General features: G+C 55.3%; 14 protein-coding genes across 14 annotated transcripts; 6 read left to right on the top strand and 8 right to left on the bottom strand.

Moving 5' to 3' along the window:
• Positions 1–107: 107 nt before the first annotated feature.
• On the bottom strand, positions 108–778 carry BZA70DRAFT_268706 (uncharacterized protein; the record flags this gene model as incomplete). Its single annotated transcript, XM_064911177.1, has 3 exons — positions 108–507; positions 565–673; positions 733–778. The coding sequence occupies 3 exons, from the start codon at positions 776–778 to the stop codon at positions 108–110; spliced, it is 555 nt and encodes a 184-aa protein (XP_064766810.1).
• Positions 779–1608: 830 nt separating this feature from the next.
• BZA70DRAFT_240660 (LrgB-like family-domain-containing protein) lies at positions 1609–3624 on the top strand (the record flags this gene model as incomplete). Its single annotated transcript, XM_064910510.1, has 2 exons — positions 1609–2240; positions 2637–3624. Coding segments are annotated over 2 exons (1620 nt in total), but the record flags the coding sequence as incomplete, so codon positions are not given.
• A 93-nt stretch (positions 3625–3717) lies between these two features.
• On the bottom strand, positions 3718–5666 carry BZA70DRAFT_240504 (ABC1 family-domain-containing protein; the record flags this gene model as incomplete). Its single annotated transcript, XM_064910502.1, has 2 exons — positions 3718–4526; positions 4580–5666. 2 exons carry the CDS (start codon positions 5664–5666, stop codon positions 3718–3720), a joined length of 1896 nt encoding a protein of 631 aa, XP_064766808.1.
• Positions 5667–6360: 694 nt separating this feature from the next.
• On the top strand, positions 6361–10233 carry BZA70DRAFT_259474 (uncharacterized protein). Its single transcript, XM_064910858.1, has 4 exons — positions 6361–7120; positions 7174–7432; positions 7488–7679; positions 7734–10233. The coding sequence occupies exons 1-4, from the start codon at positions 6506–6508 to the stop codon at positions 10013–10015; spliced, it is 3348 nt and encodes a 1115-aa protein (XP_064766807.1). The 5' UTR covers positions 6361–6505; the 3' UTR covers positions 10016–10233.
• Positions 10234–11138: 905 nt separating this feature from the next.
• BZA70DRAFT_282063 (UEV domain-containing protein) lies at positions 11139–12893 on the bottom strand. Its single transcript, XM_064913216.1, has 3 exons — positions 12660–12893; positions 12520–12607; positions 11139–12458 (listed from the first exon to the last, which is right to left on the bottom strand). Exons 1-3 carry the CDS (start codon positions 12714–12716, stop codon positions 11242–11244), a joined length of 1362 nt encoding a protein of 453 aa, XP_064766806.1. The 5' UTR covers positions 12717–12893; the 3' UTR covers positions 11139–11241.
• BZA70DRAFT_282061 (uncharacterized protein) lies at positions 12894–14297 on the bottom strand. The gene has a single exon (XM_064913215.1). The coding sequence runs from the start codon at positions 14129–14131 to the stop codon at positions 13244–13246; it is 888 nt and encodes a 295-aa protein (XP_064766805.1). The 5' UTR covers positions 14132–14297; the 3' UTR covers positions 12894–13243.
• Positions 14298–14323: 26 nt separating this feature from the next.
• BZA70DRAFT_282060 (S-adenosyl-L-methionine-dependent methyltransferase) lies at positions 14324–15633 on the top strand. The gene has a single exon (XM_064913214.1). The coding sequence runs from the start codon at positions 14426–14428 to the stop codon at positions 15605–15607; it is 1182 nt and encodes a 393-aa protein (XP_064766804.1). The 5' UTR covers positions 14324–14425; the 3' UTR covers positions 15608–15633.
• Positions 15634–15694: 61 nt separating this feature from the next.
• On the bottom strand, positions 15695–17949 carry BZA70DRAFT_59503 (uncharacterized protein). Its single transcript, XM_064915244.1, has 2 exons — positions 17456–17949; positions 15695–17392 (listed from the first exon to the last, which is right to left on the bottom strand). Exons 1-2 carry the CDS (start codon positions 17753–17755, stop codon positions 15782–15784), a joined length of 1911 nt encoding a protein of 636 aa, XP_064766803.1. The 5' UTR covers positions 17756–17949; the 3' UTR covers positions 15695–15781.
• A 287-nt stretch (positions 17950–18236) lies between these two features.
• Positions 18237–19835, bottom strand: BZA70DRAFT_282055 (uncharacterized protein; the record flags this gene model as incomplete). Its single annotated transcript, XM_064913213.1, has 1 exon — positions 18237–19835. A coding segment is annotated over one exon (1599 nt), but the record flags the coding sequence as incomplete, so codon positions are not given.
• A 612-nt stretch (positions 19836–20447) lies between these two features.
• Positions 20448–21926, top strand: BZA70DRAFT_282054 (uncharacterized protein). Its single transcript, XM_064913212.1, has 2 exons — positions 20448–21737; positions 21791–21926. The coding sequence occupies exons 1-2, from the start codon at positions 20504–20506 to the stop codon at positions 21910–21912; spliced, it is 1356 nt and encodes a 451-aa protein (XP_064766801.1). The 5' UTR covers positions 20448–20503; the 3' UTR covers positions 21913–21926.
• Positions 21927–23054, bottom strand: BZA70DRAFT_282050 (ribosomal protein L13e). Its single transcript, XM_064913211.1, has 3 exons — positions 22841–23054; positions 22743–22786; positions 21927–22684 (listed from the first exon to the last, which is right to left on the bottom strand). The coding sequence occupies exons 1-3, from the start codon at positions 22842–22844 to the stop codon at positions 22094–22096; spliced, it is 639 nt and encodes a 212-aa protein (XP_064766800.1). The 5' UTR covers positions 22845–23054; the 3' UTR covers positions 21927–22093.
• On the top strand, positions 23055–24022 carry BZA70DRAFT_282047 (ribosomal protein S9). Its single transcript, XM_064913210.1, has 5 exons — positions 23055–23148; positions 23216–23260; positions 23370–23441; positions 23571–23813; positions 23879–24022. Exons 1-5 carry the CDS (start codon positions 23125–23127, stop codon positions 23924–23926), a joined length of 432 nt encoding a protein of 143 aa, XP_064766799.1. The 5' UTR covers positions 23055–23124; the 3' UTR covers positions 23927–24022.
• BZA70DRAFT_296619 (A1 cistron-splicing factor) lies at positions 24009–25736 on the top strand (the record flags this gene model as incomplete). Its single annotated transcript, XM_064914531.1, has 4 exons — positions 24009–24568; positions 24631–25026; positions 25079–25355; positions 25382–25736. Exons 1-4 carry the CDS (start codon positions 24133–24135, stop codon positions 25734–25736), a joined length of 1464 nt encoding a protein of 487 aa, XP_064766798.1. The 5' UTR covers positions 24009–24132.
• A 69-nt stretch (positions 25737–25805) lies between these two features.
• BZA70DRAFT_282043 (uncharacterized protein) lies at positions 25806–27880 on the bottom strand. Its single transcript, XM_064913209.1, has 5 exons — positions 27589–27880; positions 27390–27498; positions 27206–27334; positions 26439–27141; positions 25806–26385 (listed from the first exon to the last, which is right to left on the bottom strand). Exons 1-5 carry the CDS (start codon positions 27654–27656, stop codon positions 25895–25897), a joined length of 1500 nt encoding a protein of 499 aa, XP_064766797.1. The 5' UTR covers positions 27657–27880; the 3' UTR covers positions 25806–25894.
• Between the last annotated feature and the right edge of the window lie 45 nt (positions 27881–27925).

The raw sequence follows: 27925 nt of genomic DNA, 5'->3' as shown, positions 1-27925 counted from the left end.
CATTAAGAACTCCGGATATTATAGACAGATAAACCCTCAAGAGCAGTTTTCAATTTTTAGAGTATAGTAGGGAAGGTGGAGACCGGGCGGCCATCGGACAAGGCCGCTCAGACAGCGCCACTGCCGCTGTCGCTGCCGCCGCTCTGCGCGTGGCGTCTGGCCTCTTCCTCCTTGAGCTCGGCGACAGACTTTGTCTGCTGCTCGGCGAGCGGGTGCGGGAGCACGCCGGTCTGCTGCTGGGTAGTGGACGAGGCGGGCGCGGGGGAGGAGGACGAGGGCGCGGCGTCGCGGTAGTGGGTTGTGGTGGTGGTGGGAGCGGTGGTGGGAGCCGGGGTGGATGAGCGGGCGGGGCCGTCGGGGAGTCTGATGTGGCCGCCCTCAGAGTCGGAGACGCGGAGACGGGGCATGCCGCCGCGCTGGATGATCTCGGAGTAGACGCCTGGGGCGCGGTCGTAGTTGACCACGCCGTTCGAGGCGTCCTCGCGACGGGAGTAGTAGACGTACTCGCTGGATCGGGGTCAGTGTCGGTCGAAAGAAAAAAAGAGGGAAAAGGAGAAAACGTACAGGTAGAGGGCGTGCAGAAGACCGGGGAAGTAGCCGAGCATGGTGAGGCCGATGTTGATGAGGAAGTCGACGGAGCAGCCAGAGATGAAGGCGACGCCGAGGGGAGGGACTGGGGGTGATGAGGTTAGCGGGGGTGACGGGAGAGTTGAGGAGAGAAAGGGTACTCACGGAAGAGGGAGGCGATGATGACGAGGATGGAGGAGATGGGGTCCATTGCAGCAGAGTATGAAAAGTAATAAGAAGAGGTAGAGAACAAGGAACAGAACAGCAAAAGAAGGGATTTGCAGCGGTGAAGAAGAGAAAAAGCGGTCGCTATTTGAACCTGTTCTTTGTTCTCGCTGACGTCACTCAATTCGGCCATCTCCACCAGCTCCTCTTCCTCCTTCCGGCCAAATGTAAATAAATCCACCTCTTGCTCTTTGCCGTGTTTTTTTCTTGCCTGTTTCCTGCTCGCGGCCTTCTCCTGTGTTTATTCTGCTTTCTCTCTTTTCTGTGTTGTATATGTCTGCCGCCGGCGAGACGGGCGGATCAGGCGGAACTGATGCGGAAGTATAGTGTACGCTTATGTAAGATAGTTGTAACCCACTTCTCCACACTTTTTTTTATCGTCTGATCCTCGGAATTAGCCATCCACCGGCTCTGCTCTCTGCTTCTGCTGTCCGCTGTCTGCTCTACATAGTCTACTCAGGCGCTCTCATTCACATCCAGACTGGCGGTTGAGTTGAACAGCTCCACGACAGCTCCACGACCGCTCCGCGTGACTGCAACAAGAGTCATCACCAGCACCTGAGGGAAATAGTATAAAGAGACTTTCGGAAGCAATAACATCTATTATGCTCACAACTGCTCTGCTCCTGATCTGATTCTGTTCTACTCTCCGTCATCTTTGTCTATCGACCATGGCGCAAGAAACACATCTGCTCGTCACCCTCGCGGTCGACTGCGTCAACGCGCTCGGCATCGTATGTCCTCCTCACCTTCCTCTTTCTCATCGCTCTCACTAACATCACATACCTGATCCAGGCCTCGAAACGAAACTACTACCGACTATTCCACTCCTTTGTCCTCGTCCCAATAGGCGTCGTCGTCGTCCTTCTCTACCTCTACGGCGTCCACAGAGTCATAATCCTCACAACAGTAAACTTCCCCGCCTCCGTCGTCTGCATGCTCCTCCTCTTCCTCCTCCTCCTTCTCATCGACTCCACCCTCGGTCCCCGCCGCACAGCCATCTTCTCCCGCATAATCGACGTGCCGCTCGGTTTCGCGCTCCGATGGATAAACACCTTCTTCACCCCTTCCTTCGTCACTCTACCCTTATCCCCCGCCGTCGGCGGCGCCGAGGTCGGCAAGATCGCTGCGGTCTTCATTCTCGGATTCGTAGTCACTATGGCAATCACCGCATACATGGTCGTCTTTCTCCAGCGCCTGTTTGGAACCTCGAAACGCGCAATCACCGAGCGCGCGGAAGAAGTACCCCCGCACTCTGCCCACGACAACAGTCTCGATCTGACCCAGTCCATCGAGCTCGACGTGCTCGAGCCCGCGACGACAACAACAACACACCTGCCGCCGTCGCCAATCGACATCACGCCGACACAGATCGCGCCTCCGCAGCCGGCAGCTTCGGCATCTCATTCGTCGCCTAGGCGTGCGCGGGAAGTACCTTTCCCGACCGCGTCGGCGCAGCACCTGTCGGATTCGGAGTCGTGGATGAACAACACTATCGACGACGAGCTCTCGAGCATGGACCCGTCTTCCTCGCTGCCGCTGGGGCGTGTGCAGACTTCGAAATCTCACAGATCGGTGCATCATCGGCAGAGCACGGATTTGACGAGGACGAGCACGCTTAATAGTCTTCGGCAGGTGATTTCCAGAGGGAAGGATTCTTTTAGACAGCAGCAAGCAGGCGAGAGCACGGAGGGGATTTTGAGTCTGAATACGGCCGAGTCCAGAGATGACGGGGAGAGTGAGGATGCCGAGAGCATTCGGCGGAACGAAAAGCATGACGCTGGGGCTCATACTGTCGGCGTCGCTGAGGTTTCGTCGGTGTTCACTGCGACTGATGCCGCCAGCAGCATCGCAAATCAGACTTCCGAATCCGATACAGCGTCTACAGTAGGCTCCACGCAGCAGCAGCAGGTAGCTGCATTTTTCTCCATCGGCGAACCTAGTCCGCGGGCGCAGTTCTTTGCAAACTGGATCACGCAGTACCTCGACACATTTCTCTACATCACCGTCTTTCTGTGCGTCGGCCTGCCGCTCCATTTTGCAATCAACTACTCGCTGATCGCCTACAGCACCTTCACGATTCTAATGTTATTCTTCGGCCTGCGACTGCCGCCTAAAGTCCGCCGGTTCATCCATCCGATCTTCACCTGCTCGGCTTTCACGATTTTCGGAATCTACGTCATGGCGACTGCCAACCACCAGACTTTGGACGACGGGCTGGATCAGTACAGTACCGGTCGGACGTATCTCTACTTATTCGGAGTGCCAAAGTACTACGGCGTTCGCCCCGGCGCCGGAGATCTGATGAAGACAATGCTCGACGTCAGCATCGTGTCGCTCGCGCTGCCAATGTACCGCTACCGCGGCGACCTCAAGAAACATTTCCTGGTGATTATAATCCCCAACATCGTCATCGGCCTCATCACGTTCTTCGCCTACCCTCCCCTCTGCTACGCCATCGGCATCTCCGCCGAACGCAGCATCGCCTTCATCGGCCGCAGCGTGACCCTCGCGCTCGCACTCCCGGTAATCCAAGCCCTCGGCGGCTCGCAATCGCTCGTCGCCGTCGTCGCGATCCTGAGCGGCATCGTCGGCGTCTTGATTGGCGGGTACATTCTCAAGCTGCTGCGCATCCGCGAGGACGATTACCTGACGCGCGGAATCACGCTGGGCATCAATTCGTCGGCGGTCGCGACCGCGCATCTGCTCACGATCGATCCGCGCGCGAGCGCGCTTAGTAGTCTGAGTTTTGTGGTGTTTGGCACGACTATGATTATCTTGAGTGCGATCCCGCCGATCGTGACTGTGATGAAGAACATGGTTGGTTTGTAATGATTTACGTTCTTTAATTGTTTTAATGACTTTTTGTGTATATAATCAATGTCCATACTATTTCTATTTACATATAATGAAAAACGACCGTCACTATAAATTAAATATCCCCGAAAACCAGAGCGCGATGTCGTAGAACTGGACTTTGAACTGCCGTCTGTAGAAGCGAGCGTAGGCTCCAATCAACTTTGTGAACCTCACAGGAGCCGCAACTTTCAATTCAGAGATCTTTTCCTTTTCCTCGTCGAGTACGGTTCTCGCGCAGTAGCTGGCCATGATAAGGAACGTCCGCTCCGGGCCAAGCGAGGTATGCAGCCCCTCGTCCAGCGCCCGCGTGAGATCGTTCGTCTTGAGAATAAGCAAGACGATCGACGGTACGCCAGCGAGCAACTGAATCAGGTTCGGGAGCAAACCGCCCTGGATCGCCAACGCCATGCGCTGCATTTCCTCGCGGCTGCGACGGCTCATGATTGATGTTGTCGCGCTGGTGAAGTCGCGGCCGGTGATTGCGCTGGCAAAGAGCGGGAACTGCGCGTCGGTGATGCCTGCGAATTCCTTTGCGTACTGGCGCATGCGCGCGACGTCGGAGTCGATGACTGCGAGCCAGAAGCGGGAATAACTGCGGCGCAGGGCGAGCGGGACGTCGCGGTAGAGGCCGTGGTCGTAGAGCACGATTTCGAAATTGTGCTCGCGGTAACGGCGGAGGGAGTACCATGGCGGCCGCTCGGATTCGGGTAGCGCGCGGATGGCGAGGTTGCCGCCGTGGGGGTCGCAGTGGATGCGCACGTCGGGGGTGAAGATCATGGTGTTGAAGATGTGCGAGAGGCAGATGCTGACTTGGTTGCGGGAGATGTTGTGTTTGTCGAGGTATTCGAGGTTGTCGGGACGCGCGCCTGTGACGTCTATAGTATATATTAGCACTTGTTCTTGATTGGGGAGATTAGATGCAGCTTACACTCCATGACTAGGATACGAGGCTTAGACCAGATAATGTTGGGAACACGCATAGCAGTCTCGCCTTTCAGCTTTTTAAAGTATTTTTGCGTGCGCACAGCGTTCTTAGCCTCCTGCGTGAAATCGAGCTCGACAAAGATGGACTGGTCGAGCTCATGATAGAGCCACATTGTGGGGTACTCTGGGAAGAAGCGATCGATAGCCGAGAAGACAAGCTGGGTGAGCTTGAGGTCTAGCGGGATAAACTCCGCCAGCGCAGGGTGCTGGAACTTGACGGCAACGCGCTCGCCTGTTTCTTTGAGTGTCGCGGTATGCACCTGCGCCAGACTCGCGATTCCGATCGGCGTCTCGTCGAATTCCGAAAACACGTCCTCGATCTGAAGGCCGGTGTCTTTGCTAAACATCTCCCGGATGCTCTCGATCGACGACACCGGGCACCGGTCCTGGAGCGGGATAAACGTCGACGTCCACTCCGGCGGCAGCAGATACGTCATTGCGCTCAGGTGCTGGCCAATCTTGATGTAGATCCCCGCGCAGGCCTCGAGCACTTTGTACGTCCTGTCCGCGCACCGCTGATGGCACGCCGAAAGCGCGGCCGCGCGCTCGTCCTCGGACGCGTATGTCTTGCCGAGCACGCGTCTGTAGTCGTCGAAGCAGGTCGCTGCCGCGACAGCGATGCGCGTACTGCGCTCGGAGGAGATGTAGAGGTGCGAGATCATGCTCTCGAGCTCGTCGTAGTAATACGACACCGAGCCCGTGAGTCCGACGGCCGAGACCGCTGCCGCGACAGTTTTGCCCGAGCCGGGAATCACGGGCGGCGCGAAGGCGGAGGAGAAGAAGCTACGCCGGCGGGTGCTGCTGTTGTTCGAGCTGTTCCAGAACCGCCATTGTCGGGAGTTTGGCTTTGTGCTGCTGCGTGGGTGGGAGTGAGTTCTGCCAGAATGCAGTTTTCGGGAGACGTTGGTTGATTGAGAAGGCTTGGACCGGAGTAGACTGTCGAGGTGTGTGAATGGTGAGGAAGGGTGGTTGCCGAGATGGCGGATGGAGGGCCTTCCAGCGCGAGGAGCCGAGAACAGCGGCCTGAACATGGCGACTGAGTGCTAATTCAGCAAGCACAGACTTATACTAAACGACGTGATTAATAGAAGTCTGTCTGTTTCCAGATCAACACGCGGGATCCTCTGTCTGTCTGCTTGCTATCGAATTGCTCGTGCCTGCGAATCTCGAAAACGAGCTCTGGCTAATCTTTTTCCTGTCGGCGCCAACCGGAATGCGGCTCCGAGCTGCTCCGATGTGTTTAGTAATCAATGACTAAGTAATTGAACTTTATTGCGGTTTAAGGTTTACAGGTCTGCGATGGAGTCGATGGAGTGGAGCGGAGCGGTTGGTGTAGATGTGGTTGCTATTACTATAGTTCTGTAGTTTCTGTAGTAGGAGGTATAAAAAGGACAGAGAACAAGACGATGAGAATAAAGATGAAGAGCAGAGCAGGAAGATGCAGCAGAAGAGGTGAATACGATGAGGTCTGGTGAGAAGATGCACAAGGTGACGAGGCTGTCGAGGCCACCGCAGGCTGCAGTCGGGTGCTGCACAGAGAGAAGAAGGGTCTGCGTCCAGAACAGGTATAAAACAAGCAGAGAACAGTAGAAAACAAAAGCAGAAATACAATAAACAAACAACCAACTCTCCAACCAGATCCCACCACAGAAGATCCCGTGTGGCGGTTCAGCGAGGTTTTGGTGCAGAGCCAGAAAAGTGGCTTGGCTTCCTCGTTTTTCTCTCCGTCCTTGTCCTTCTCTCCTCGTCCCCATCCCTTCCCTTCCTTCCCCCTCTTCCTCTCCCTCATACCCAGACGCAATATCGTCTCTATCCTCTTCTTCTTCTCTTCAATTGTCTGGTCTGGCCGCTCTGGTCAAACTATCTCCTCATGCGGTGCTCTTGCACTCCTGTCATCGCCCGCTACTTCCTCCTGCTGGCGCTCTTTGCCCTCGTGCTCATCGCTCTCGAGGGCGTAGAGGCCGGCCAGGGTCTCAACAGCAGCAACAGACAACAGCGCGAGGCTGAAGTCGTGCTTAATCGGGCAGCTCAGGAACAGCGGCAGCAACAACAGCAGCACGAGCAGCAACACCAGCAACACCAGCAACAACTACTCCCGAGCAAAAACCAAAACACAGACATCAACATCAACGACGCAGACATCGCCTCGCGTCCACGCAAAAACCCTTCCGGATTCACAAACCCATCCCGTCGATCGTCGCCCAGCACATACTCATCGCACAGCGCGGCAATCTCCTCGGCCGATCAGCGCCAGATCGAGGACTGGAAACTCGCCGATTTCCTCCTGATCGCGACCGTCGATGGATCGCTCCATGCCTGTGAACGGGATACGGGGATTGAGCGGTGGAGCTTGGGCGGTGAGGGATCGGTCGTCAAGACGTTCAGCGATCGCAGTCTTTCTGACGACGACGAGGAGTTGACCTGGATCGTTGAACCGCTCGGCGACGGCGCCCTGTATTACTTCACCCCAAACTCCGGCCTACAAGTATGTCTTCATCACTCCACGCCTAGACTTCTGATCAAATCTAACATCAATAGAAACTACCAATCTCAATCAAGCAGCTCGTATCCGAATCGCCATTCTCAGTCAACGGCGACGACAAAGTCTACACCGGCTACAGACTCACGACCCTCTACTCCGTCGACGCCCGGACAGGCAGGATTCTCAAAGTATTTGGATCCGGCGCTCCCGCGGCACTCTGCCCGCGACGCCGCAATCTCGAAGATTTCGAGGACGACGATAATGATTGGGAAGGTGCTGTGGGTGATCGCGAGACGTTTTTGGTCGGTCGGACTGGTATGTTCTTCTATCCATCTTTCTAATTGTCTTTGATTTATGCTGACGACTGTAGAATATCGGCTGGAAATATCCTCTCAGTCTAGCGATGGTGGTAAGGCCGGCGCGATCTGGAATGTCACCTACTCGACATGGGGTCCGAACAACATGGACACCGATCTGATGGCCCAACACACTATGCCGCCCGACAATCTTTATGTATACCCTCTGCATGATGGCGTTATATTGGGAGTTGATAGATTCAACGGTGAGTTATTATTATTCTTAACAAATCAACAGCGCTGTACTAACGTGGGTACAGAAACGAGATCATGGTCCCGAATCCTGCCTTCCCCCGCAATCACAACATTCGACGTCTTCGCGCCCTACGAATCCATAATCGGCCGCCGGTCACCCTACATCCTCCTTCCACAGCCCGCTGCGCGCGACACAAAGTACGAGTCCAGCGCCGAACTCTCGACGTTTGTCAGTCGCACCGACGACGGCGGCTGGTACGCGCTCTCGGCGCAGAACTTCCCGGTGCTGGTCGAAAGCGCGCCGATCGCGCGCTGGAACCTCGGCGTGATGTCGTTCGATGCCGAGAATCAGCGACAGTCGCTGATTGGGGTTCATGACGGGAAGCGGTCGTCGTCAGTCATGGCATCGTTGCCCGGGATCGAAGGCGGACCTATGCGCACGCCTCCGCAGATTGGAGCTGGTAGCGGGTCGAGTCTGTCGTCGCGGCTGTTGGGCGCGGGAGACGGATCGGCGGGAGGGCTTGGTGCGGCGGCGGGAAGTTCGTTGCCGATGCGGGCGCTGGTTGATATTGCGCTTGTTTTGCCGATGCTGCTGGCGGCGTATTATCTCTTGCTGCGGAAGAGGGGTGTGCGTGAGTTTTTGTTTGATACGGCGGTTGAAGAGAAGAGTGAGCCGGTGACGGAGCGGGAGATTGATGTTGTTGCGACGACTACGCCGGAGAAGGAGGCTGAGAGTACTTCAGCAACACCAGTCGATGAGATTTCCAGCACTGATAAAGACGACACAGCATCACCAACAACAACAGCAACAGCAGCAACCCCTGCCAAAAAACGAAAACGCGGTGCTCGGGGTGGCCGACGAACACAGGGCAACAAAGAAAACAAAGAGACGGCAGAGAGCAAGAGCGTTGTAGTGGTCGAGGACCGAACGCGCGCAGGTCAAACAAGTGAAGGAGTCGAAACGAGCGAGGTTGTGGGTGGCCCGTCGCGGATCAACTCGCTCGAAGTCAGCGACGTTGTTCTTGGTTATGGATCGCACGGGACGGTTGTGTATGCAGGCACGTTTGAGAACCGCGAGGTTGCAGTGAAGCGAATGCTGCTCGACTTTTACGACGTGGCGTCGCATGAGATTTCGCTTTTGCAAGAGAGCGACGACCATCCGAACATTGTGCGGTATTTCTGCAAGCAAGAGAGCGAGAAGTTCTTGTACATTGCGCTCGAGCTGTGTCCCGCCACGCTGCAGGACGTGATTGATCGGCCGCAGGAATTCAGCGCGCTGGTCGAGCGCATGGCGGACCCGCGAGACGTGCTGTCGCAGATCGCGAACGGGCTGCGATACCTTCACTCGCTCAAGATTGTGCACCGCGACATCAAGCCGCAAAACATCCTCGTCGCGCCGCCAAAGAAGTTGCGGACGGCGGAGGACGAGGCGGCGAGACGGCGGCCGGCGCGGCTGCTGATTTCCGACTTTGGACTGTGTAAGAAGTTGGAAGGCGATCAGAGCAGTTTCCGCGCGACGACGGCGCATGCGGCAGGGACGTCTGGATGGCGGGCGCCGGAGCTGCTGATTGACGGAGACGATAGCTACGCGAACGGCGGCGGAAGCTCGAGTTCGCATACAATCATGGCCGCCATGAGCAGCCACAGCAACAGCAACAGCGAGCCCGCGGTGATTGACTCGCTCTCGAACCGGCGCGCGACGCGCGCGATCGACATTTTCTCGCTCGGCTGCGTGTTTTACTTCTTTTTGTCGCACGGGAGTCATCCGTTTGGCGACCGGTACCTACGAGAGGCGAATATCGTTAAAGGCGAGTACGCGCTCGATTTCCTGGACGTGCTGGGCGCGCAGGGGGTGCAGGCGCGGGATCTGATATCGCGGATGATTGAGCGGGATCCGAATCGGCGGCCGAGCGCGGGAGAAGTGCTTGCGCACCCGTACTTTTGGAGTAGTCAGAAGAAGCTTGATTTCCTGCTCGAGGTCTCTGACCGGTTCGAGATCGAGCCGCGGGATCCGCCGAGCGAGTTGCTGGGCAAGCTCGAGTCTGATCCGGAGCATGTGGTGTATAATGACTGGTACAAGCGGCTGGACAAGAGCCTGATTGAGAACCTGGGCAAGTACCGCAAGTACCACACCGACAAAGTGCTTGATCTGCTGCGGGCGCTGCGGAATAAAAAACACCATTACCAAGACCTGCCGCCGAACGTGCGGAGCGCGCTGGGGAAAGTGCCGGAGGGGTTTCTGGGGTACTTTGAGGAGCGATTTCCGAATTTGGTGATGCATGTTTATTTCGTGGTGCGCGATAATCTGCGGGACGAGCCGCAGTTTCGGCCGTACTTTTGTTGTTGATTGATTTTAGTAAAAGGAAGGAAGGAGGAGGGAGGGAAGGAGTTTGCATGTACATAAACGCAAGGCATGATTTACCATTTCATTATTTGGAGGCGTTTCTATCTATTTATCTTATCTTTTTGGTTTATTTATTTTTGCTTATTTTGTTTAGTTATGCTTGGATACCGTGTTAAAAGTAGCAATTGTCAGATATCAGAATGTATTCATTCACATGCACATCACCGTAGTTCGCTATAAAATTAAAAAAGCAGAAGAGCAGCTGTACGGCACAGGGAAGATCCCGTTCCGAGACCCCTCGGCAGCAGTTCTTTTATCTACGTTCTTTATTTTTTATAACGATATGAAAAAGAGGGACAGATTGATCACCATGATCTGCACGTCTTCCGTCTTCCGTTCCGCTACTTATTTCTTTTTTTTTTTTTCAAGCAGAGATGATAATCTCCCTCTCTCCCCGCGCCAGTTCGGCCGAGCATCTCTCTCACCTAACACTAAATCATAAATCATAAAAAATAAGAAACGATAAAATAAAAAAGTAAGACGACGGAGGTAAAAAAAAAAGACGGATGATGACAATCCCGGCGGGATGATGACGATGACCTCACTGAACTCCTGAACCACTTCTGACCTTGACCTCTCACCTCTGAACTCGGCTCGCTGATTTAACTATTAAAATTTTAGAAAACTCGGAGTCGGAGTCGGGCGGGAGTCGGAGGCGGCGGAGGCGGCGGAGGAGGTGGATTTGGTTACTGCTTTTAGTAAAGGTGGTGGTTTGTTCGATTTTCTTTATCGATCTCGTTCTATTAAACACAATTGACGGAAAAAAAAACAATAAAAAAAAAACCGTAAAAAACCAAAAAAAAAAGGGAGGTTTTGATGGTGACAGAGCGTAATCGCACAAGTGGAGCACAGGTGTAGTACAAACCCACACTGCAGAGATCCACACTGCAGCTATCTTTCAGATTCTGAGATATCTCAAAGATCCTATTATACTTCTTTTCTCTTGAAGAAAAAAAATCCGCAGTCATGTTCAAAAAATTCTGTAGAGCTGAAGATTGTGCTTTTTTTTGTTATTCTTCATGAGTATTGGAGGTTGGTGGAGTAAGTGGGAAGAGTATTTCTTATTTCGGTAATATGATTCGTTACTACTTATTCAATGACTACGACACTCAAGATTACTATACTATATATGACAACTAACGAACTACTATGCACACCCCCAAAACAATCTACACCCTCGCCATCCCCGTATCCTCCGCAATCTTCCTCACCAGCGCCCTCTTCAAAAACTGCTCTCTCGCCAACGTCCTCGCGTGCTTCAAAAACTCATCAAGCCCGATCCGCTCACGATCCAACGCCTTGCCGAGCACGTAGATCGTGTCCCCGATCGCAAGGTCGTCGGCTGCTAACTCGTAGATCTGGTTGAACACCACCGCTTCCGCGCATACGATCGAATTCACGTCTAAATTCGCCTGCGCGCCGTCTTTCTTGGCCTCCGCAGTGCGCGCTTCGGCCTGCCCGATCCGATCTGAAAGGATCTTGAGATTCCGCTCGCACCCTTCCGCAATCCTCTCGAGCTCGCTCGCTTCCCGCGCGAGATTCGTCTCCGCGCGACTGAGCATGTCAAGCGTGCCCTTGAGCTGATCGGTCTGCTTCTTCATCTGCGGCGCGGCAGCGTCTGCTTTCCGTTGCAGCGCGTCCGCGATCTGCGTTAGCAGACGGGTTTGCTCGGGGTGGGGCGGTAGAGGCGGGTGCGCGGACTGCACCGGGGCGGGAGTCGAGGGCGCGGGCGGGGATTCGTCGATGATGTCGCGCGTGTATGGCACTGACGCGAGATCTGCGAGCGCGCTGGGCTGTGTTTGTGAGTAGACGGGTGGCTGAGGCTGCTGCTGCTGCTGCTGCTGCTGCTGCTGAGGCTGCTGATACTGAGGTTGGTAGTACTGCTGCTGCTGCTGAGGTTGAGGTTGTGGCTCGGGAGGAAAAGTCGGTGGGCGCTGCTGGTATGGCTGAGGAGTGGACGACGCGAAGGAGAGCAGGTTTTCCGGCATTTGTTGTGGCGGCGGTGCAGAAAATTGCTGCTGTTGATATTGAGGTAGGGACGGCGGCATCGATGGCTGTGGAGGAAGCTGCTGCTGCTGGGGTTTCCCATACACGGGCGGTTCCTTTCCAAACACGTCCGACAGCACAGCGCAGAACGCAACAAGATTAGCAGTCTGCGGGTTCCAGTACGAGATAAACGGATGATACACCCTCCCGTTAGTGTCGACGTGGTTGCCTGCGCGGATGGCCATGGTCTGGGTGGGCGTGACGAAGGCAAAGGGCGCGGCGTGCGGGTACTCGTGCGGAACCCAGATCGAGACGGGGATGTTGTAGGTTGCGGAGTGGAAGAAGCAGGGGAGGGTGCCGTGGAAGTTGAGGAGGAGCTCTGATTTGCCTGTTTCGTAGGCTGGGAGGTGTTAGTGTGTGGAGGGGAGGGGGGGGGGACGAGGACGAGGACGAGGACGTACTGTGGACACTTGTTCGGGGGGAGAGGGAGGGTTGGGATTGGAGGAGTTGGACGGCATCGGAGTATGTGCGGTTGATATCTTGATATTCCTGGAGCAGGTGTTAGCAACAACATCATAACAAGACAGTGATATGAACTCACCAGCAGCAAAACCCGATGGAGCCACTCCAATGTCTGCGGAGGCAACTGTCGCGCCATGATATGAGTAGTCGCTGTTATTCTTCTTCAAGCCACGACACCAACACGGTCTCAACAAGTCAATCAATCAACACAGCTTCCAGACAATACCAATTGCCCAGCACAGAGCGCAGTCTCGATCAACAGCACTCTGTTTATCGCCTCTGTTTATCGCGGTCGAGTTGTCGAAACTCGTGGTCGAGCCTCCGCCTTCACTCTCGCCTCTGCCGGTTGCGGTTCGGACGAGACCTAAACCTGATTACATAACGTTTGCTGGAAAGGGTAAATTGATGGATTTATAATCAGGGATTAATCATCGACGGAGGTGTGATGTCGTCGTAGATGTGATGGTGGATAAGATAGTAGGAGATAGTGAATTCATAAGAATGATGACATTAGAGAGTGAATGTAAGAATAGACAAGATAGACACCGAACGCCAGAAACCAGATGAGCAGACATAAAGACATAGAGAAAAGCATAGAGAAAAGACGTAGAGACATAGAGGAGAGATATATACAGGTAGAATCATAAACATAACAGTAAACAGCTAAGCAACGTCAACTAAAGTCGCGCTCGGAGGACACTGTTTCTCGAAATGGACGTGCTGCGGACTGCAGACAGGAGTGTAGACCGGCGGCGGCAGCGCGAGGTGATCAGGATTATGCTCGTCGTCATCATCAGAAGTAGTATAGGAAGACAAGGATGAGTAATCCGACTCGTCCGAGCACGAGTCCGGGATGAGAGCGTGCGGGGCGACGGCGTGGGAGACGACGCGGACGAGTTCGGGAAGATCGGCGTCGAGGTCGAGGTCGTCGGAAGAGTCGGCGGCGACCTCGCGGGCGACGAAGCGGTGCATGTTTGCGGAGGAGTAAAATGAGTCTGGGCCGTCGTCTTCAGAGTCGTCCGAGTCTGAGTAGATATCTTTCTCGTCGTCGTCGTCGTCGTCAGAGTCGGAGTCGGAGAGGGAGAGGGAGAAGATGGGAGAGGAGGATGACGGGGAGGGAAGGACGCGAGGGGAGGAAGGGGCGGAGTGCGAGCTGATGAGTTGCGAGCGCATTGCTTCGAGACCAAAGCCGTCGTCGAGGTCGTCGAGGTCGTCGAGATCGTCGTAGTCGTTGTCGACTAGCCGGTCAACCTCGTCATCATCCTCCGAGCCGTCCGAGCCGTCATCAGACCCTTCGTCCTCGTCAGAGTCCGAGTCCGAGTCGTACTCATAAAAGTAGTCGTGCCCGGTACTGCTGGGCAGCACGAGCGACGAGGAAGAGGAGTGAGCAGGGATATCGAAGTTGGAGAGGTGACTCATGAGAGCGTCGAGGAGGTTTGCGTGGGAGACGAGGACGCGGAGGTCGTGGTCAGACTTGCGAGCTGCTTTTGACAGTTTTTCGCGAGCTCTGGAGGCGAGTCTGAAGGACTGGGATATGGAGAGGGAGTCCATTGCATGTATTCTGATAGCAGGAGGAGATAGTAGTTGAACAGAGAAGAGAGGAAGAAGGAGAAGGGCAGGTCTTATTCCTCAGCAGAACTCGGCCCGACCGGCGTCCGGCTCGAAACGAACCGGCGCCAACCGCGGACTTTTCCGTTTTGGGAAATGCTGATCCCGCGAACTTTATTCGGTTTTAACTTTCGCCTTCGTCATCGCTGAGCTGAGTTGATCCGAGGCCGACTCTGATACTGCTTCTACTATCAACTACTTCTACTACTTCTACTTCTACTACTTCTCTTCTTATTCATGTCCAGAACTAAAGTCGTCAGAGACACCGACAACGACGCCCTTGTCGCAAAATGCGCCGCCGCAAACGCCCTCTACTTCACCGACCCCCTCCTCTCCCTCTTCCTCCCTCCCGCCCTCGCTGATCCGCCTCCTCGCAAACTGCCTCTCTTCAACCGCGGCACCTACCTCCGCCTCTCTGCTCTTTCCCGTCTCGTTGACTGCTTCGTTCGTTCTGGTGGCCGGCAGATCGTCTCGCTTGGTGCGGGCTCCGACACCCGTCCGTTCCATATCCTCGCTGCGGACTCGACCCCTTCCGACTTTGTCTATCATGAACTCGACTTTCCCGCTTCCGCGCGCAACAAAGCCGCCCTCGTCCGCGCCCACAGCCAGCTCAATTCCGTACTCCACCAAGACTCTCTCGTCTACAACATCTCTCCCGACCCTCCTAAACGCCAACCAGGCTCCCTCCTCCCTCGCCCGCGTCCATCCACCGCCTCCTCCTCCGCAGACGACCGCACACCCCTCCGCTCAAAATCATACTACATCCACGGCCTCGACCTCCGCGACCTCACCTCCCCCTCCGCAATCCTCGCCCTCCCAGGCCTCAACCCGTCCCTTCCCACCCTCATCATCTCCGAATGCTGCCTCTGCTACCTCGAGCCCTCCGCCGCCGACGCAATCCTCGCCGCCTTCCTCACAACCTTCTCCTCCTCCTCCTCTCCTTCTCCCACCCCCCTCGGCATCGTCTCCTACGAACCCTTCTCCCGCTCTGACCCCTTCGGCAAAGTCATGATCCACAACCTCGCCTCCCGCGGCATCTCCCTCCCCGCCATGATCGCCTTCCCCACCCTGCACGCCCAACTCGCCCGCCTGCGGTCACTAGGCTTCCGCGCCGCCCGCTGCGCTGATGTAAAGTTCATCCACGACAAGTGGACGTCGGAGGAGGAGATGACGAGATTGGATAAGTTGGAGGTGCTCGATGAGCGGGAGGAGTTTGATTTACTTGTTATGCATTATGGCGTTTACTGGGCTTCTAATCTTTCTTCCTCTTCTCCTTCTACTCCTTCCTCTTCTCCTTCTACTCCTCCCCCTTCTACTCCTCCTCCTCCTCCTTCTGATCCTTCTACATCTACCTCTACCTCTACCTCTACATTCACAGGCGCCTTCCAAGGCTGGAACACCTTCCCCCACCAATCATAATCTGCATCAGCTAATAGAATACGAATGACTGTATATAAGAAAAATACACACAAAAACGAAAGTTACATACAACAAAAGATATTCACAGAAAGACTCGCAAACACTCCATTCCTTCCACTCAAACAATGATAACTCACATGATAAATCACATGATAAATCAACATGATAAATCAATTAAACAGCAGACACCGTCGCCCGCTCGGCCGACGCAGTCGTGGTCCCCTGCTTATTCTCCTCCTCTTCCGCAACCGCTCGCCTTGGCGGCTGCTCACTACCATCCTCCTCCTCCTCCTCCTCCTCCTGCACCGGCAGCGCAGGCGACGACGCGCTCACGCTCCCCCCGTTCGAAGACGTCGTGCTCGTAGCCGACAACCTCCGTCGTAAATGCTCCGCCGCCCCGCGCTCGACCGCGTCCCGCTCCTGCTCCCGCCGCTGCTCGTCTTCGATCAACGAGATCCTGATCGCTTCCATCACCATCATCTCCTCCAGATCAACCATCCTCCGCGACCGCTGCGACGGCGAGCGCGCGCTGCTGCCTGATAATAACGACGATACTCGGCGTGTAGGACTGTGCCCTTGCGCCATCGACAGATTCGTACTGCTGCTTGAATTGCTGCTGCTTCCACTACTACTCAGAATCGTGATGCTGCTGCTGTTGTTGCTGTTGCTGTTGTTGTTGTTGCTGTTGTTGCTGTTATTGTTGTTACTGTTGTTGTTACTGTGTCCATGCCCATGCATCCCCGAAATCAACAAATCCAACCCCGACGGCCGTGGCACCCGATGATGTCGATGTCTCCGCCCACTTCCAGAAGCCTCACCCGCATGCGCTCCGCTCCTCGCCGCTCCTCCCACCGCGCCCACCCCTCCCGCGCTATTCCCATTACTATCCAGCAAAAACGCCGCAGAATGCAACGCCGTCGCCGCCGCCGCCCGTCTCGCCGCGTGCGCGTTCGCGTTCGCAAGCTTCAGCTGCCAATCAGGCCGGATCCGATCCGTCGTCACCACCTCCGCCGCCGTCGACGCGATCGTCGGCCGGCGCTGCCGTCCTGTAGTTGGTGTGGTCGTGCTGCTGCTAGACATCGTCGACCCCGCCGATCCGACAGAGACAGACGAGCCCGCCGCAGACGAGTGCCGCGAGAGCGTCGCGCGCAGGACCGACCCCGCCGACTGCGACGCCCCCAGGCCGCTGCGGAACGGCGGTGGCGTGTACGTCACGCCAAAGTCAGGCTCGGTGCAGTACGGACAGCACGCGCACTCCGAAATCAGCTCGACCATCCCAAACGGCGTAACATGCTCCGGCGACCCCGGCGCAGCAGGCGTCTCGTGCTCGGGCACATGCGGTTCCGACCGCTTGATCTGCACAAAGCACTCCGAGCAGATCGGCTGGTCGCAGCACCGCGTCGAGTTGAGAAACGGCGGATAGTACAGAAAGCAGATCGGGCACTCGATCGAGTTGCGGTACAGCGCCGTCGCCAGCGCGCCCTTTTTGTCCACGCCCGAGTTCGAGCCCGTGGAGGAGGTCGTGCCCGAGCGCGCACGGCCGCTGGGGATCCGCTGGTAGTGCTGCTGCGAGGAGGTCGATGCCGACGACGCGTTGGACTCTGATCGCGACCGGGACGAGTAGGGGTGGCTGATCGTGCTGTCGACCGACGTCGACACCACCGAGGGCTCGGGCTCGGCTGCGGGGATGGGCTGGTGGCGGATGGCGGCGAGTAGTTGTGTGTCGGTCCAGGAATCGTCGTAGTCTTCCAGTCCTTTGAAGAACGGGGCCAGCCGTCGCTCGATCTGTAAACAAGAAAAGTCAGCAAACAAGCAAACAGACAGCATAAATCACTAATCACAACCCACCATCAACTGTCTAACCACACGAGCTTTGAAATCCGGTGTGCCGGAGTATACGCCCTGCGGAACTAAATACCCACCATCAACGGTCTCCTCGATATTCAGCGCATGCCGCACCGCCGACCTCGTCGCCGCAAGTCCAGAACCCGAGGCCGACGAGGACTGGCGGTGGCGGGAGTATCTACGGGAGGAAGAGGTCGAAGGCGAGGAAGCCGAGCCACCAGCAGCGGCAGCGGCGCCGAGCGCGGGCGGGGCGTCGTATAGCGGGTCGCCGGCACGGGACTCTTTGCCGGCGGAGTTGCCCATGTCGGGAGAGTCAGAGAAGAAGAGAAGAAGGAGGACAGGTCGAGGAAGTTGGGAAGCGGAGGAGAAGAGAAGACGGTCTTCGGAGGAGGCGGAGTGCGGAGGAAGGAAGGCTGTGGGGAGGCTGTTTAAGTGCGGAGGGGTTGCGAGGGTTGTGCAGCTCGGCGTTATAGCTGCATATGGAGACAATCATATAAGACTATAACTGATATAAAGAGATATATAAAGAATGACTATATTATAAAACATAAAGAGTGACTACAACAGAAACAACATAACGGTATACTAAACACACTCTGCTCCAAGGTGATTTTTCTTCTATATCATCACTATCCCGATCCCAATCATTATGCAAACCGAACAAGTCCAAAAACAAAAGACAGAAACAAAACCAAACAAGTAACAAACCATCTATCGTGAATATCCAAAATAAGAAACATAAAACAGAAACAAGAAACAAAATCAAAATCAAAACAAGACAGCATCACCGCAGTCCAACGACAAACCCGACCACGATCCCAACTATCGCCCCCACAAACAATCCCAATCCAACCACCCGCGCAACAATCTTCTCTCGCCGCGGAATCTCCCCCACAATCTTATCCAGCCCACCAAACCCCATCACGAAATACATCGGCGGGAAACACAAACACACCACCAGCAGCGTCCGCGCAACCTGCTCGCTGCACGCCCGCCGCGCTCGCGGAATATATGCAGGGTAGTCCGTCGGCGACTCAAACATCGACTCGTGTCTGAATCGCCGCGCCTGCTCGAGCTGCCGCAGAAGCTCAAGCGGATCTTCACTCGTCACCGTCTTCTCTACCGCTGGGACTTCCAGCGCCTTGCTCATCGCGGCCGCTGGCGCAGTCACTGGCTTCCTCTCCTCCTCTGCCGTGATCGCCAGATTCGGAGATGCAGCGTTCGGCAGCGGCGGAAGTAGTACACTACTCCGGCACACCGCCGTCGCAAACTGCCCTCGCGGCTGCTGTCTCACAATCGCCGACAGAGGCGCCATCGAGTTTGTGTATGGGAACGTAGACATCGAGAGACCCTCAGAGTACACCGGTATCAGCGCCCGCTCGGGTTTCCGCACGCCTCCATCTTCCGACTCAATCTCCCGGGTTCGGTAGACGTATTTGTTTGCGTACTCGGCCGGCAAGTAAGGATAGACAGGGTGTGAGAGACCAGCTGCGCGCGCCTCGTCCTCTTCTTTGAGCTGCTGCTGGAAAGCGACACTATGGCTCGCAGTCACGTCCTCGTCAAAGTCCTCGATATGAACCTCTCCTTCATCCTCTCCGTCCAGCATCGACCGCGCGTACGGGTACTGCGTGTACTGCGTCGAGTCGGCCTCGTCGACCGAGTCGTTCACCAGCAGACTCCGAGTCACGTACTGCCCGTTCTCGTCAATCTCAATCACGCGCGCATCATCCTCCGACCCCAGATCGAAATCGATTGTCTGCCGATCGAGCTCGTGCGTGTCGTCGTCGCCACTACTCAGACTGGCGCCTTCCATAAAGTATATGCGCACATCGTCCACGCTTCCGGTCTCGACCACATCCAGCTCGACGGGCGGCGGTGGAGGAGGGAAGGTAGCAGCGAACGAGAGCGCGCTCGCGCTATCGCTGTCGGTGGAGTCATCATCAGGCTCTTCTTCTGAGGAGTTGTAGTTGCTGCTGATTGCGTTGAAGTAGAAGCCCGGCACGCCGATATATGCACGCTGGGCGACGTCGACCTCGCCGACGTCGCCGTCGCGGGTGGTGAGGACGGGATCGGCAGCGGGGGAGTGCAGGACATCAGAGTCGATAGCATAGGGACTGCTGCCGTCGTCGTCGAGTTCGTCGTCGTCGGCGTCGGAGGGGTCGACGGTGCCGGGGAGGAGATCGCTCGCGCCGGAGAAGGAGCGGTAGGCAGCCGACCCGCGCGGGGCGATGGAGTAGCGGATTGAGATCGAGCCCGAGCCGTCGGAGTGGCGGGAGGAGTAGGCGGATTTGCGGAGGCCGTCGCTGGTGCGCTGACCGCCGCCAGATGAGGCCGAGTAGGCGGATATCGGTCTTGTGGAGAGGATGCGGCGGGGAGGTTGGCGTCTGCGGGGGAGGAGAGGGGGGAGGAGGGGGAGGAGGTCGAGGAGTAGATGTTTGATATTTTGCGGACGTGGTGGAGGTCGGGGGGCGGTTGGTGTTGGTGTTGCTGCTGCTGTTCATGATGTTCATGATGTTCATGCAGTTCATGCAGTTCATGCTGCTCAGGCAGCAGATCGCGACTGCCGTCGTCGTCGACGGGCGCGGAGATGTCCATATCAGACGAGGAATAGAAGACAAAGCAGAGAAATAAGAAGCAGAGGCGACGAAGAAGCAGGAAGGCGGAGAGAGAAAAAAGAAGAGCAACGAGCCGGTGGTTTGTTTAGATTCGACGACGGCTGTTGTGGGGACAGTTTTTCCGAGAGATAAATTGGTAATGTGAGGTTAATCAGCTCGGGTTGATTTGCCAGAAGAGGAGGAGGTAGAGAATAGAGAATAGAAGAAGAGTAAGAATAAGACTATTCAATACATTAATACTCTCTAAAGAACATGAATATCTGCTATCCGTGCGGTGTGCTTTGGATGTAAACAAACCCGACTCCGTTTAGACTTTTGTGTGGAAACCATGGCAACCGCTTTGAGTTTACTGCTCATCAACACATCCCTACTTCCTATATCATACTCTTATACTGATAACATACTCTTATAACAATAACATATTCATACAACACACATGCTCTCGGCCTCGCGCCTGCTCTCGCGGGCTTCCCGCGCCTTCTCTCTCGACCCCGACTCCTCTCCAAAAGCACACTCCGCAACAACACCGACGCGCACTTCCTCCCACCGCCGCAGCAGCAGCATCGACCCTGATACCCTCCGCTCAGACAAACGACAGCGAACTTCATACACAAGAGATGCAAAAGATGTCGAGAGTATACCACAGACACGCACTACAGACAGCACCACCAACGACGTCTTTGACGCACTCTTCACCGAACCCGCCGTCGACTCCGGCTCCCAGATCGAACGCACGCGAACAGCAATGCTCTGGCGCCTTTCCCACACAAAGCAGGAAATCGCCCTCCTCGAGCAAGAGATCCACAAACTCGAGCAGTCAGCTTCAGAACCTGCCTCGCTCTCCCCCCAGCACCTGCTAGTCAACCAACTCCTGACCTCAAACGACGCCGCCCTCACCGCCTCTGCCACCGCCTCTTCCTCTCTCGCGCTCGATCTCCCTGCACTCGCCAACACCGCGATCCCACACATGCCGGCACCCGAGCTCGATCTTGACCGTCTGCGCCGGTTCACAGGTCTCGAAATCACCTCCGACGGCACAGAAGTCGAGTTTGCGTCCTACGAGCAGCCCCTCGATGACCAGCAGGTCTTTGTTCGCACCGCCCGCCACTCCATCTCAATCACCCACCCTTCCTCTACAATCTCATTCTCACTATCTCTCGTCGTCAACCAATCCTCCCTCGAAGTCATCTCCTTCTCCGTACTCGACAGCTCAATCCGTCCCACATGGGCCCGCGCCCCTCTGCAGCGCTGGATATCAAATTTCTCCTCCACAGACGACGACTCGTTCCAGCAACTCGACATCTCGTGCTTTTTATTCGGCGTCGCCGATATGGCGCGCATCACACATACGCGCGCTCAAGTCTTTGCCAACATCGCCCGTGCGTTTCCTCATCTCGTGCATAGCTCAAAGTATACAAAACTGCGCGAGTCCCTTGATGATCTCACATCCAAGCCTGAGCCTGACGAGGAGGAGGAGGAGGAGGAGGAGGAGGACTCTAACAAACTCATCTCCGCATCAGGGTTGATTACTTGGCTGGGCGAGTCAACCCTCGTCGCTCAGCAAAGTCAGTCTAGTCTCCAACTCGTGGTGTCATGGACAATCGAGATCGAAGACGTCACTGGCGATGCTACGAGTAATATCACCGCCCGCGTCACCGTCCCAGAGAACTGTGAGTATTGCTTCTATACTATATCTTTTTTGACTACAGTGCTAACTATTCAGACAACAAACTGGATGATGCGCAGGCTTTATTGAAGATTCCAAACGTTTTTCAAACACTTGTACAAACACGGGGTGTTTTCAGAGCTACAAGTATCATTATTCGCAATCTATTCGAAGAGTAATAGCAATAAGAGCAATCTACATTTAGCTTATTTGAACTTTTCTATTAGATTTACAATAAAAATCATGTACAATCCCGAAGTTTTTAAGATTCCCTAATCTTTCGTTTTTAGATATTTTGACCTAGGTCATGCACACAAAAAATACTCCATTTCATACACCCCACTTCAAAGAAGAACTAGCTTATTTCTTCTTCTCAGCAGCCTCGTCAGCCTTATCCTTAGCCCGCTTAGCACGGATGCCAAGGTAGCGGGCCTCAGAGCGGGCCTCACGCAGGGTTCGGTAGGCGTTGACAGACTTGGCCTCCTCGGTGATAGCACGGGGAGCAGTCTCGGGAACGGGCTGGACGATAGGAAGAGCGGCAGCAACAGACTTGATCTGCGAAGCCTCGGCGATAGCAGCAGCGTCAGCGTCACCGGCCTTGGGCTTGCCAGCCTTGCGGGGGAAGAGGATGAGCTTGGCCTGGTACTCCTTTAGTCTGGCGACGTTGGCCTCGAGACCCTCGACCGATCTGTTCTGGCGACGGAAGTCGACAGCGATGCCGACGGTCTGGGCAAACTTTCTGGGGATGCCAGCGGCCTTGAGCTCCTCGAGAGTGAAGCCCTTGCCGGCGCGAACACGGCGGTTGTATCTGATGGTGGGAGCGCGGACGACGGGGCGCAGGGAGTCGACGGGTCGGGGAGCGACACGGGCGGCCTTAGCGACACGGGCGGTTCTGCGACGCTGCTTGCGGCCGGCCTGGTCGAAGTGGACGCGGACTCGGCGGTCCCATTGCTAAGAGATGTTAGATGATGTTCTGGGAGTCTTCTTCTGTCTAGCTGGATCGACAAACCTTTCTGAAATGGTTGGAGAGGATGGGGTAGTTCTTTGCGATGGCTAGAGATGTGTTAATAGGACGTTCAACACAGATACACAGATATCAACACATACCCATTGCTGCTGCGGTGTTGTTGCGAAAAGACCGTCGACAGTGCTGATGAGGAAGAACGAGAGATGTGAAGCAACGAGTGTCTGTGTGTCGGTCGGGAGCAGTGTAGGGTTCAGTGCTCAGTAGTCAAGACACCACACAAAACTGGTGGTGGCGCGTGACTGCTTTTTGGCGAGAGCCAAACCCTAAACTCTGCTGGCCGCGACTCAACGCCGGGGCAAGTTGCTCGTCGCGAAGAGAACCGCTTGCTCTGCACCAGCATTATCTGAACATCACAACTGCAATAATGGCCTCTATTCAAAGCGTCCAGGTGAGTTGTTCTGTTCTTCTTCTTATTCTTATTCTGTTATTGTTCTTGTCTTTCTAACTATTCCTAGACCTTCGGCAAGAAGAAGTCTGCCACCGCCGTCGCCTACGCTAAGGTAATCACCACCACCACCACCACTCCTATTCTACTCCTGCGATGAACCGACATCAAGGATCATAAGATCAAAGACAACGAAAGAACACACATTAACTCCTCTCTTATAGGCCGGCAAGGGCCTCCTCAAGGTCAACGGTTCCCCCATCCAGCTCGTCCAGCCCGAGATCCTCCGCTTCAAGGTATCTATCTCCATCGACAACACTCTACAATGCTCTGCCACTGCTGCGTTGACTGTGTCTGAAGTCACAAGCAGCACTGCACTCGCAGCACAGCAGCACCAGATCTAAAACAATATTAACACCTCCCAGGTCTACGAGCCCCTCCTCATCGTCGGCCTCGACAAGTTCGCCAACATCGACATCCGCGTCCGGGTCACCGGTGGTGGCCACGTCTCGCAGATCTACGCCATCCGCCAGGCCATCGCCAAGGCCATCGTCGCCTACCACCAGAAGTACGTCGACGAGCAGAGCAAGAACGAGCTCAAGAAGGCTTTGATTGCTTACGACCGTACCCTCCTCATCGCTGACTCGAGACACCCCGAGCCCAAGAAGGTGTGTTTTCTTCTTCTTCTACTTTTCCTCTAGTTTATTATAGTAGCATGCTAACAACCCTCTAGTTCGGTGGTCCTGGTGCTCGTGCCCGTTACCAGAAGTCGTACCGTTAAGCGGTGGTCTGCTTGGTGCTGGGTGCTGTTTCTATATATATATTTTGTATTATGATTCATAATTTGCAATAAAAGTTTTAGGGTCAATAATTCCTGTCCAGATGTAGTTATCTGTAGTTGTTCTCGTACTTTGTAGTTGAGTAAACCTCCTCTAATATCTATACTCTCATAGCCACCGTCTACTCCCATCTACTCTCCCTCCACAAATGAACCAGCAACACCCACCAAAAACAACACTAATCCTCCACAATGTACCCGACAAATGCCTCCTCGGCATCGACCTCCAGTTCTTCACCTCGACCCTCGACTTCAACGGCATCAAGGTGATCCCCGCCGGCGTGCACGTCCTGCACTGGAGTCCTCCGACGCCGTCCGCTGCTACCAGCGGCATCCTCCCCGCGCGACGCATTCGTCGTCTTCCTGATGACGAACAAGAAGAAGCAGCAGTAGCAGATCAGACGCCTGCAGACGACGACGGGGTGCCGCTGAATAGCAAGTTCGCGCCGGGCGAGACGGTGATGAGTAACATGAACCTGCGGATGGCCAAGTTCTTTGAAGCCAAGGAAGGCAGAGTGATCCAGATGGCGTGGAAGGACGAGGTCGAGGAGTTTGTCGAGTCTGACCAGGATCTTTCTGGCCGAGGTGAGCTTTTCTTCTTCTTATAAAGATTACAGCAGAAGTGAATGCTAACAAGAGCGACGCAGATCTGATTGATCTCTACTCCCATCTACTGCCATACCCGGACTCGACTCCCCCCTACAGCGATCTCACATCCCTACTCACGCCCGAACTCTTGTCGACTTTCCTTCCTCTCTCGTACGTCGAGAGTAACGTCCCTATCTCCTCAATCACCGCCTCCTCCGCCGACTCGATCCTCCTAAATCAAGCCATCGCCAAAGCCTCCTCCACCTCCTCCTCCTCCTCCTCCTCAAAGCGAGCATCATCCACGGACGAAGACAGAGAATCCTTCAGATTCCTCGCCTTCGATCTAAAGCGACAACGCACATGGCCCGAAGGCGCGACCGGTCGCCAAATCACGGCCGCCGCTCTTGATCGCAGCTGGTTCTTAAACGACCTCATCTCTCGCGAGCGAGATGGCAGTAAGTTCCCCCTCTCTCGCTTTAAGACAGATACAGAAGCTAACGACGCTAGACTACAACGCGATCGTGGCTGAACTCCAACTCTGCTTCCTCCTCCTCGTTCTCCTCGCAAACTACGCCGCCGCCGAACAATGGAAACGACTGCTCGACCTCCTCTGCTCCTCGCAGTCCGCGCTCTATACCCACGCTTCTCTCTACCTCTCGCTCCTCGCTACCCTCGAGGCCCAGTTCCAATGCGTGCCCGAGGTCTACTTCACCGATCTCCTCGGCGCCCAATTCGTAAGACGCCAGCTGCGCGCGCTGAGAAAGAGTATCGCCGACCCGGACTCGTTCGCAGCAATGGTGTCGTCCTCAGATACCCCCCGCCCTCGCTGCCTTCCTCAACCCGCTCCACGCTTCTCACCCACCTCTCCCAAATCTCGTCGACGCTGTCTGACAAATTCGCGCTCGATATCGAATCAAGCCATACCCGCGCCTCAGCCCGCAAGCGCAGGCAAAAGGAATCCACGCTCGCGGCGCTGTCGGGCGGGTATTCGTCCGCCTCGTTTGCGAACGGGTTCGAGTCTGTGCATCATTATGGCAGCGATAGCGAGGATTACGATGATGATGGGGAGGGTGAAGACGCGATGGGGAAGATTGGAGCGGAGTATGATTCGGATGATGTTGATGAGGAACGGGGCGAGTTTGCGCCGGTTGTTGTCGAGTTGTAGGATTTGATAGGCGTACGATAGGGTGATATTAATACAGGCATAGCTAATAATACAAATCAAAACAGTATACACTACTCGACAAACCTCGACCAGGAAACACAAACACAAACATCTAAAACAAACTACTAATGTACACATTACTAAACATACAAAACAAGTTAGCGCTGCAGGACTATCCACACCACGATCCGCTCCTTCTCACTACCCTCCGAGTTCACCGTCATGTTTGTCCCGCCAATCATCCCGTACCTCTGCGGCGCGACCACAACGCGTCCGGCCGCGTTCCCGACCGGCGGCGGCGGCGGCGACGCATGCACAAGGCACTCGACGACGTTCACGCCGGGGTTCAACTTGATCTCGTAGTAACTCTTCGGCGGCTCGTTCAGTCGTCGCGAGGCGGTGCTCGGCTGGATGAGCGGACTGAGCCGGCGGTTGTTGAGAGACATGTAGAGGTTGTAGTGCCGGGTGAGGAGCGAGAGCGAGAGCGTGGGCGAGATCGTGATGATCGAGTAGGCGGCGGGAAGGACGATGGTGAATGATTGGAAGATTTCGGATTTGTTGGGCGGGAAGTCGATGTTGTAGGGTGGGAAGGCGGGGTGGTTGGGATTCGAGGAGATGGCAAAGTGGGTGATTAGTGCGTCCGCGATGGCTGTTAACTCAAGTTAGTATTGCTCTGCTTCCTCTTAAATATAAGCAACTTACTCTTTCCGGGTCCGCGCAACCGCGACTCGTCAGGCTTCGCAGGCGCGCTCGGCTGATTCCCTGGCTTACTTCCAGGAACAACAACAGGCAACGCCGGCACCGACGAATTACTCTCACCACCCGCCGTCGCAGCACCACTAGCATCTGCCGTCCCCGCCGGCGCCGCGCCGTCCTGCTCGTCGTCGTCCACAACGTCCGCCAAGAGCTGCGACTCGTCATACACGGGCTGTCTGTCTCCCGAGCGCGCAGACTTGCGCAGCGATCGCCCTGCGGCCGTCTCGGTCGCGTCTGAAGATGTGTCGGCGGCTTGCTGCGGCGTGCTGGCTTTGTTGCGCGGCGGTCGGCCGCGTCCGCGTCGTTCTGAGGATGGCGGCTCGGGCTCTTGTTTAACCTGCTCTTCTTCCTTTTCACTTTCTTCATCCTGCGACTGCGCAACAACCGCAGCAGCCTCGCGATCGCGCTGCTTCCCGATATTCAACTTAATCTTCTGCGACGTCTTTTGCGACGCGGCCCCATCGTCTTCGGTTTTGACGCCGAGTGAGATCTTTAGTTTGACCGACCGGCCTGCTTGCTCGTCGTCGAGTTCTTGCTGCTTGCGTTTTTTGCTTGTGCTTGTGCTGTTGTCGTTGTTGTTGTCGGTCGTGCTGGTCGCGAGATCGCCTAGGTCGCGTTTCTTCTTTTCGAGTTTGCTGTTGAACGCGCGCTGGGGTGCATGTTAGTTGTCACTCGCTCACTGCCTTTGAATGATAGAATTGGGATAGACGTACCTGGAGATGACTGGCGTCGTTATGAACCTGACTATTCTCCTCGTTGAAAAACATTGCATTCTCAAAGATCAATTGCACAGCAGCCGCGAACGCGTCCAGATCGTTGTATTTGTTTTCCTTGACGTTTTTCTGCGCGGTGGGTTAGCATCACCAGCTTGAATAAGTTCACAGAAGAGCGACTTACGATGACGGTGTTGAATGCCATGGGCTGCTTGATGATCTCGTAGTATTCGGGATAATCGTCCGCAGAGGGTTCGTCCATGAAGAGCTCGCTGAAGAATCGACCCCGTTTGCTATGATTGATGTCAGTATGATTGATATATGATCACCACCGCGAGACGCGATAACGCGACGCGCCTGAAGCGCAGAAAGAAAACACAGACCTCGTCCGCATATTTGTGAGCTCGTCGACGATTTTGAGCATCGCCTGCTTAACTGCTTCGTCGGGCATGTCGAATATGATGATAATATGAAGAGAGAGTGACGATAATAAACAAGGAAATAATATTATTCCAAACAAATAAGCAGCGCTGCTTCACAGAGACTCCCTACACAGAAGAAGCAGAGGCAGAAGCAGAAGCAGCAGCGAGACGCGACGCGTGTTTTGCTTCTGTTTTGTTTTGTTTTGTTTTTGTTTGTTGTTGTTTGCTGGCTGCCTTTCGTTGACCGCAGAGCAATCGCAGCTGCCGACTCGCGAGGGAAACCCACAGAATCGCTTAT

The sequence above is a fragment of the Myxozyma melibiosi genome, assembly GCF_037950935.1.
Source record: "Myxozyma melibiosi strain Phaff 52-87 chromosome Unknown BZA70scaffold_10, whole genome shotgun sequence".
Taxonomy (NCBI): Eukaryota; Fungi; Ascomycota; class Lipomycetes; order Lipomycetales; family Lipomycetaceae; genus Myxozyma; species Myxozyma melibiosi.
This window is presented reverse-complemented; position numbering and strand designations above follow the sequence as displayed.

Bases quoted from the DNA above. Each gene is read 5' to 3' on its own strand.
- BZA70DRAFT_282063 (XM_064913216.1), bottom strand. From the start codon at position 12,716: ATGGCGCGACAGTTGCCTCCGCAGACATTGGAGTGGCTCCATCGGGTT. The intron at 12,608-12,659 runs GTGAGTTCATAT...CACCTGCTCCAG, and splicing joins TCCATCGGGTTTTGCTGCTG to GAATATCAAGATATCAACCG. The intron at 12,459-12,519 runs GTACGTCCTCGT...AACACCTCCCAG, and splicing joins CCCCCGAACAAGTGTCCACA to CCTACGAAACAGGCAAATCA.
- BZA70DRAFT_282061 (XM_064913215.1), bottom strand. From the start codon at position 14,131: ATGGACTCCCTCTCCATATCCCAGTCCTTCAGACTCGCCTCCAGAGCT.
- BZA70DRAFT_282043 (XM_064913209.1), bottom strand. From the start codon at position 27,656: ATGCCCGACGAAGCAGTTAAGCAGGCGATGCTCAAAATCGTCGACGAG. The intron at 27,499-27,588 runs GTCTGTGTTTTC...CATCAATCATAG, and splicing joins CTCACAAATATGCGGACGAG to CAAACGGGGTCGATTCTTCA. The intron at 27,142-27,205 runs GTACGTCTATCC...CATGCACCCCAG, and splicing joins ACGACGCCAGTCATCTCCAG to CGCGCGTTCAACAGCAAACT.
- BZA70DRAFT_59503 (XM_064915244.1), bottom strand. From the start codon at position 17,755: ATGGGCAACTCCGCCGGCAAAGAGTCCCGTGCCGGCGACCCGCTATAC. The intron at 17,393-17,455 runs GTGGGTTGTGAT...TCTTGTTTACAG, and splicing joins GTGTGGTTAGACAGTTGATG to ATCGAGCGACGGCTGGCCCC.
- BZA70DRAFT_282054 (XM_064913212.1), top strand. From the start codon at position 20,504: ATGCTCTCGGCCTCGCGCCTGCTCTCGCGGGCTTCCCGCGCCTTCTCT. The intron at 21,738-21,790 runs GTGAGTATTGCT...CTAACTATTCAG, and splicing joins CGTCACCGTCCCAGAGAACT to ACAACAAACTGGATGATGCG.
- BZA70DRAFT_259474 (XM_064910858.1), top strand. From the start codon at position 6,506: ATGCGGTGCTCTTGCACTCCTGTCATCGCCCGCTACTTCCTCCTGCTG. The intron at 7,121-7,173 runs GTATGTCTTCAT...TAACATCAATAG, and splicing joins CCCCAAACTCCGGCCTACAA to AAACTACCAATCTCAATCAA. The intron at 7,680-7,733 runs GTGAGTTATTAT...ACGTGGGTACAG, and splicing joins GGGAGTTGATAGATTCAACG to AAACGAGATCATGGTCCCGA.
- BZA70DRAFT_282047 (XM_064913210.1), top strand. From the start codon at position 23,125: ATGGCCTCTATTCAAAGCGTCCAG. The intron at 23,261-23,369 runs GTAATCACCACC...CCTCTCTTATAG, and splicing joins CCGCCGTCGCCTACGCTAAG to GCCGGCAAGGGCCTCCTCAA. The intron at 23,814-23,878 runs GTGTGTTTTCTT...ACAACCCTCTAG, and splicing joins GACACCCCGAGCCCAAGAAG to TTCGGTGGTCCTGGTGCTCG.
- BZA70DRAFT_282060 (XM_064913214.1), top strand. From the start codon at position 14,426: ATGTCCAGAACTAAAGTCGTCAGAGACACCGACAACGACGCCCTTGTC.
- BZA70DRAFT_282050 (XM_064913211.1), bottom strand. The intron at 22,685-22,742 runs GTTTGTCGATCC...AACATCTCTTAG, and splicing joins TCTCCAACCATTTCAGAAAG to CAATGGGACCGCCGAGTCCG.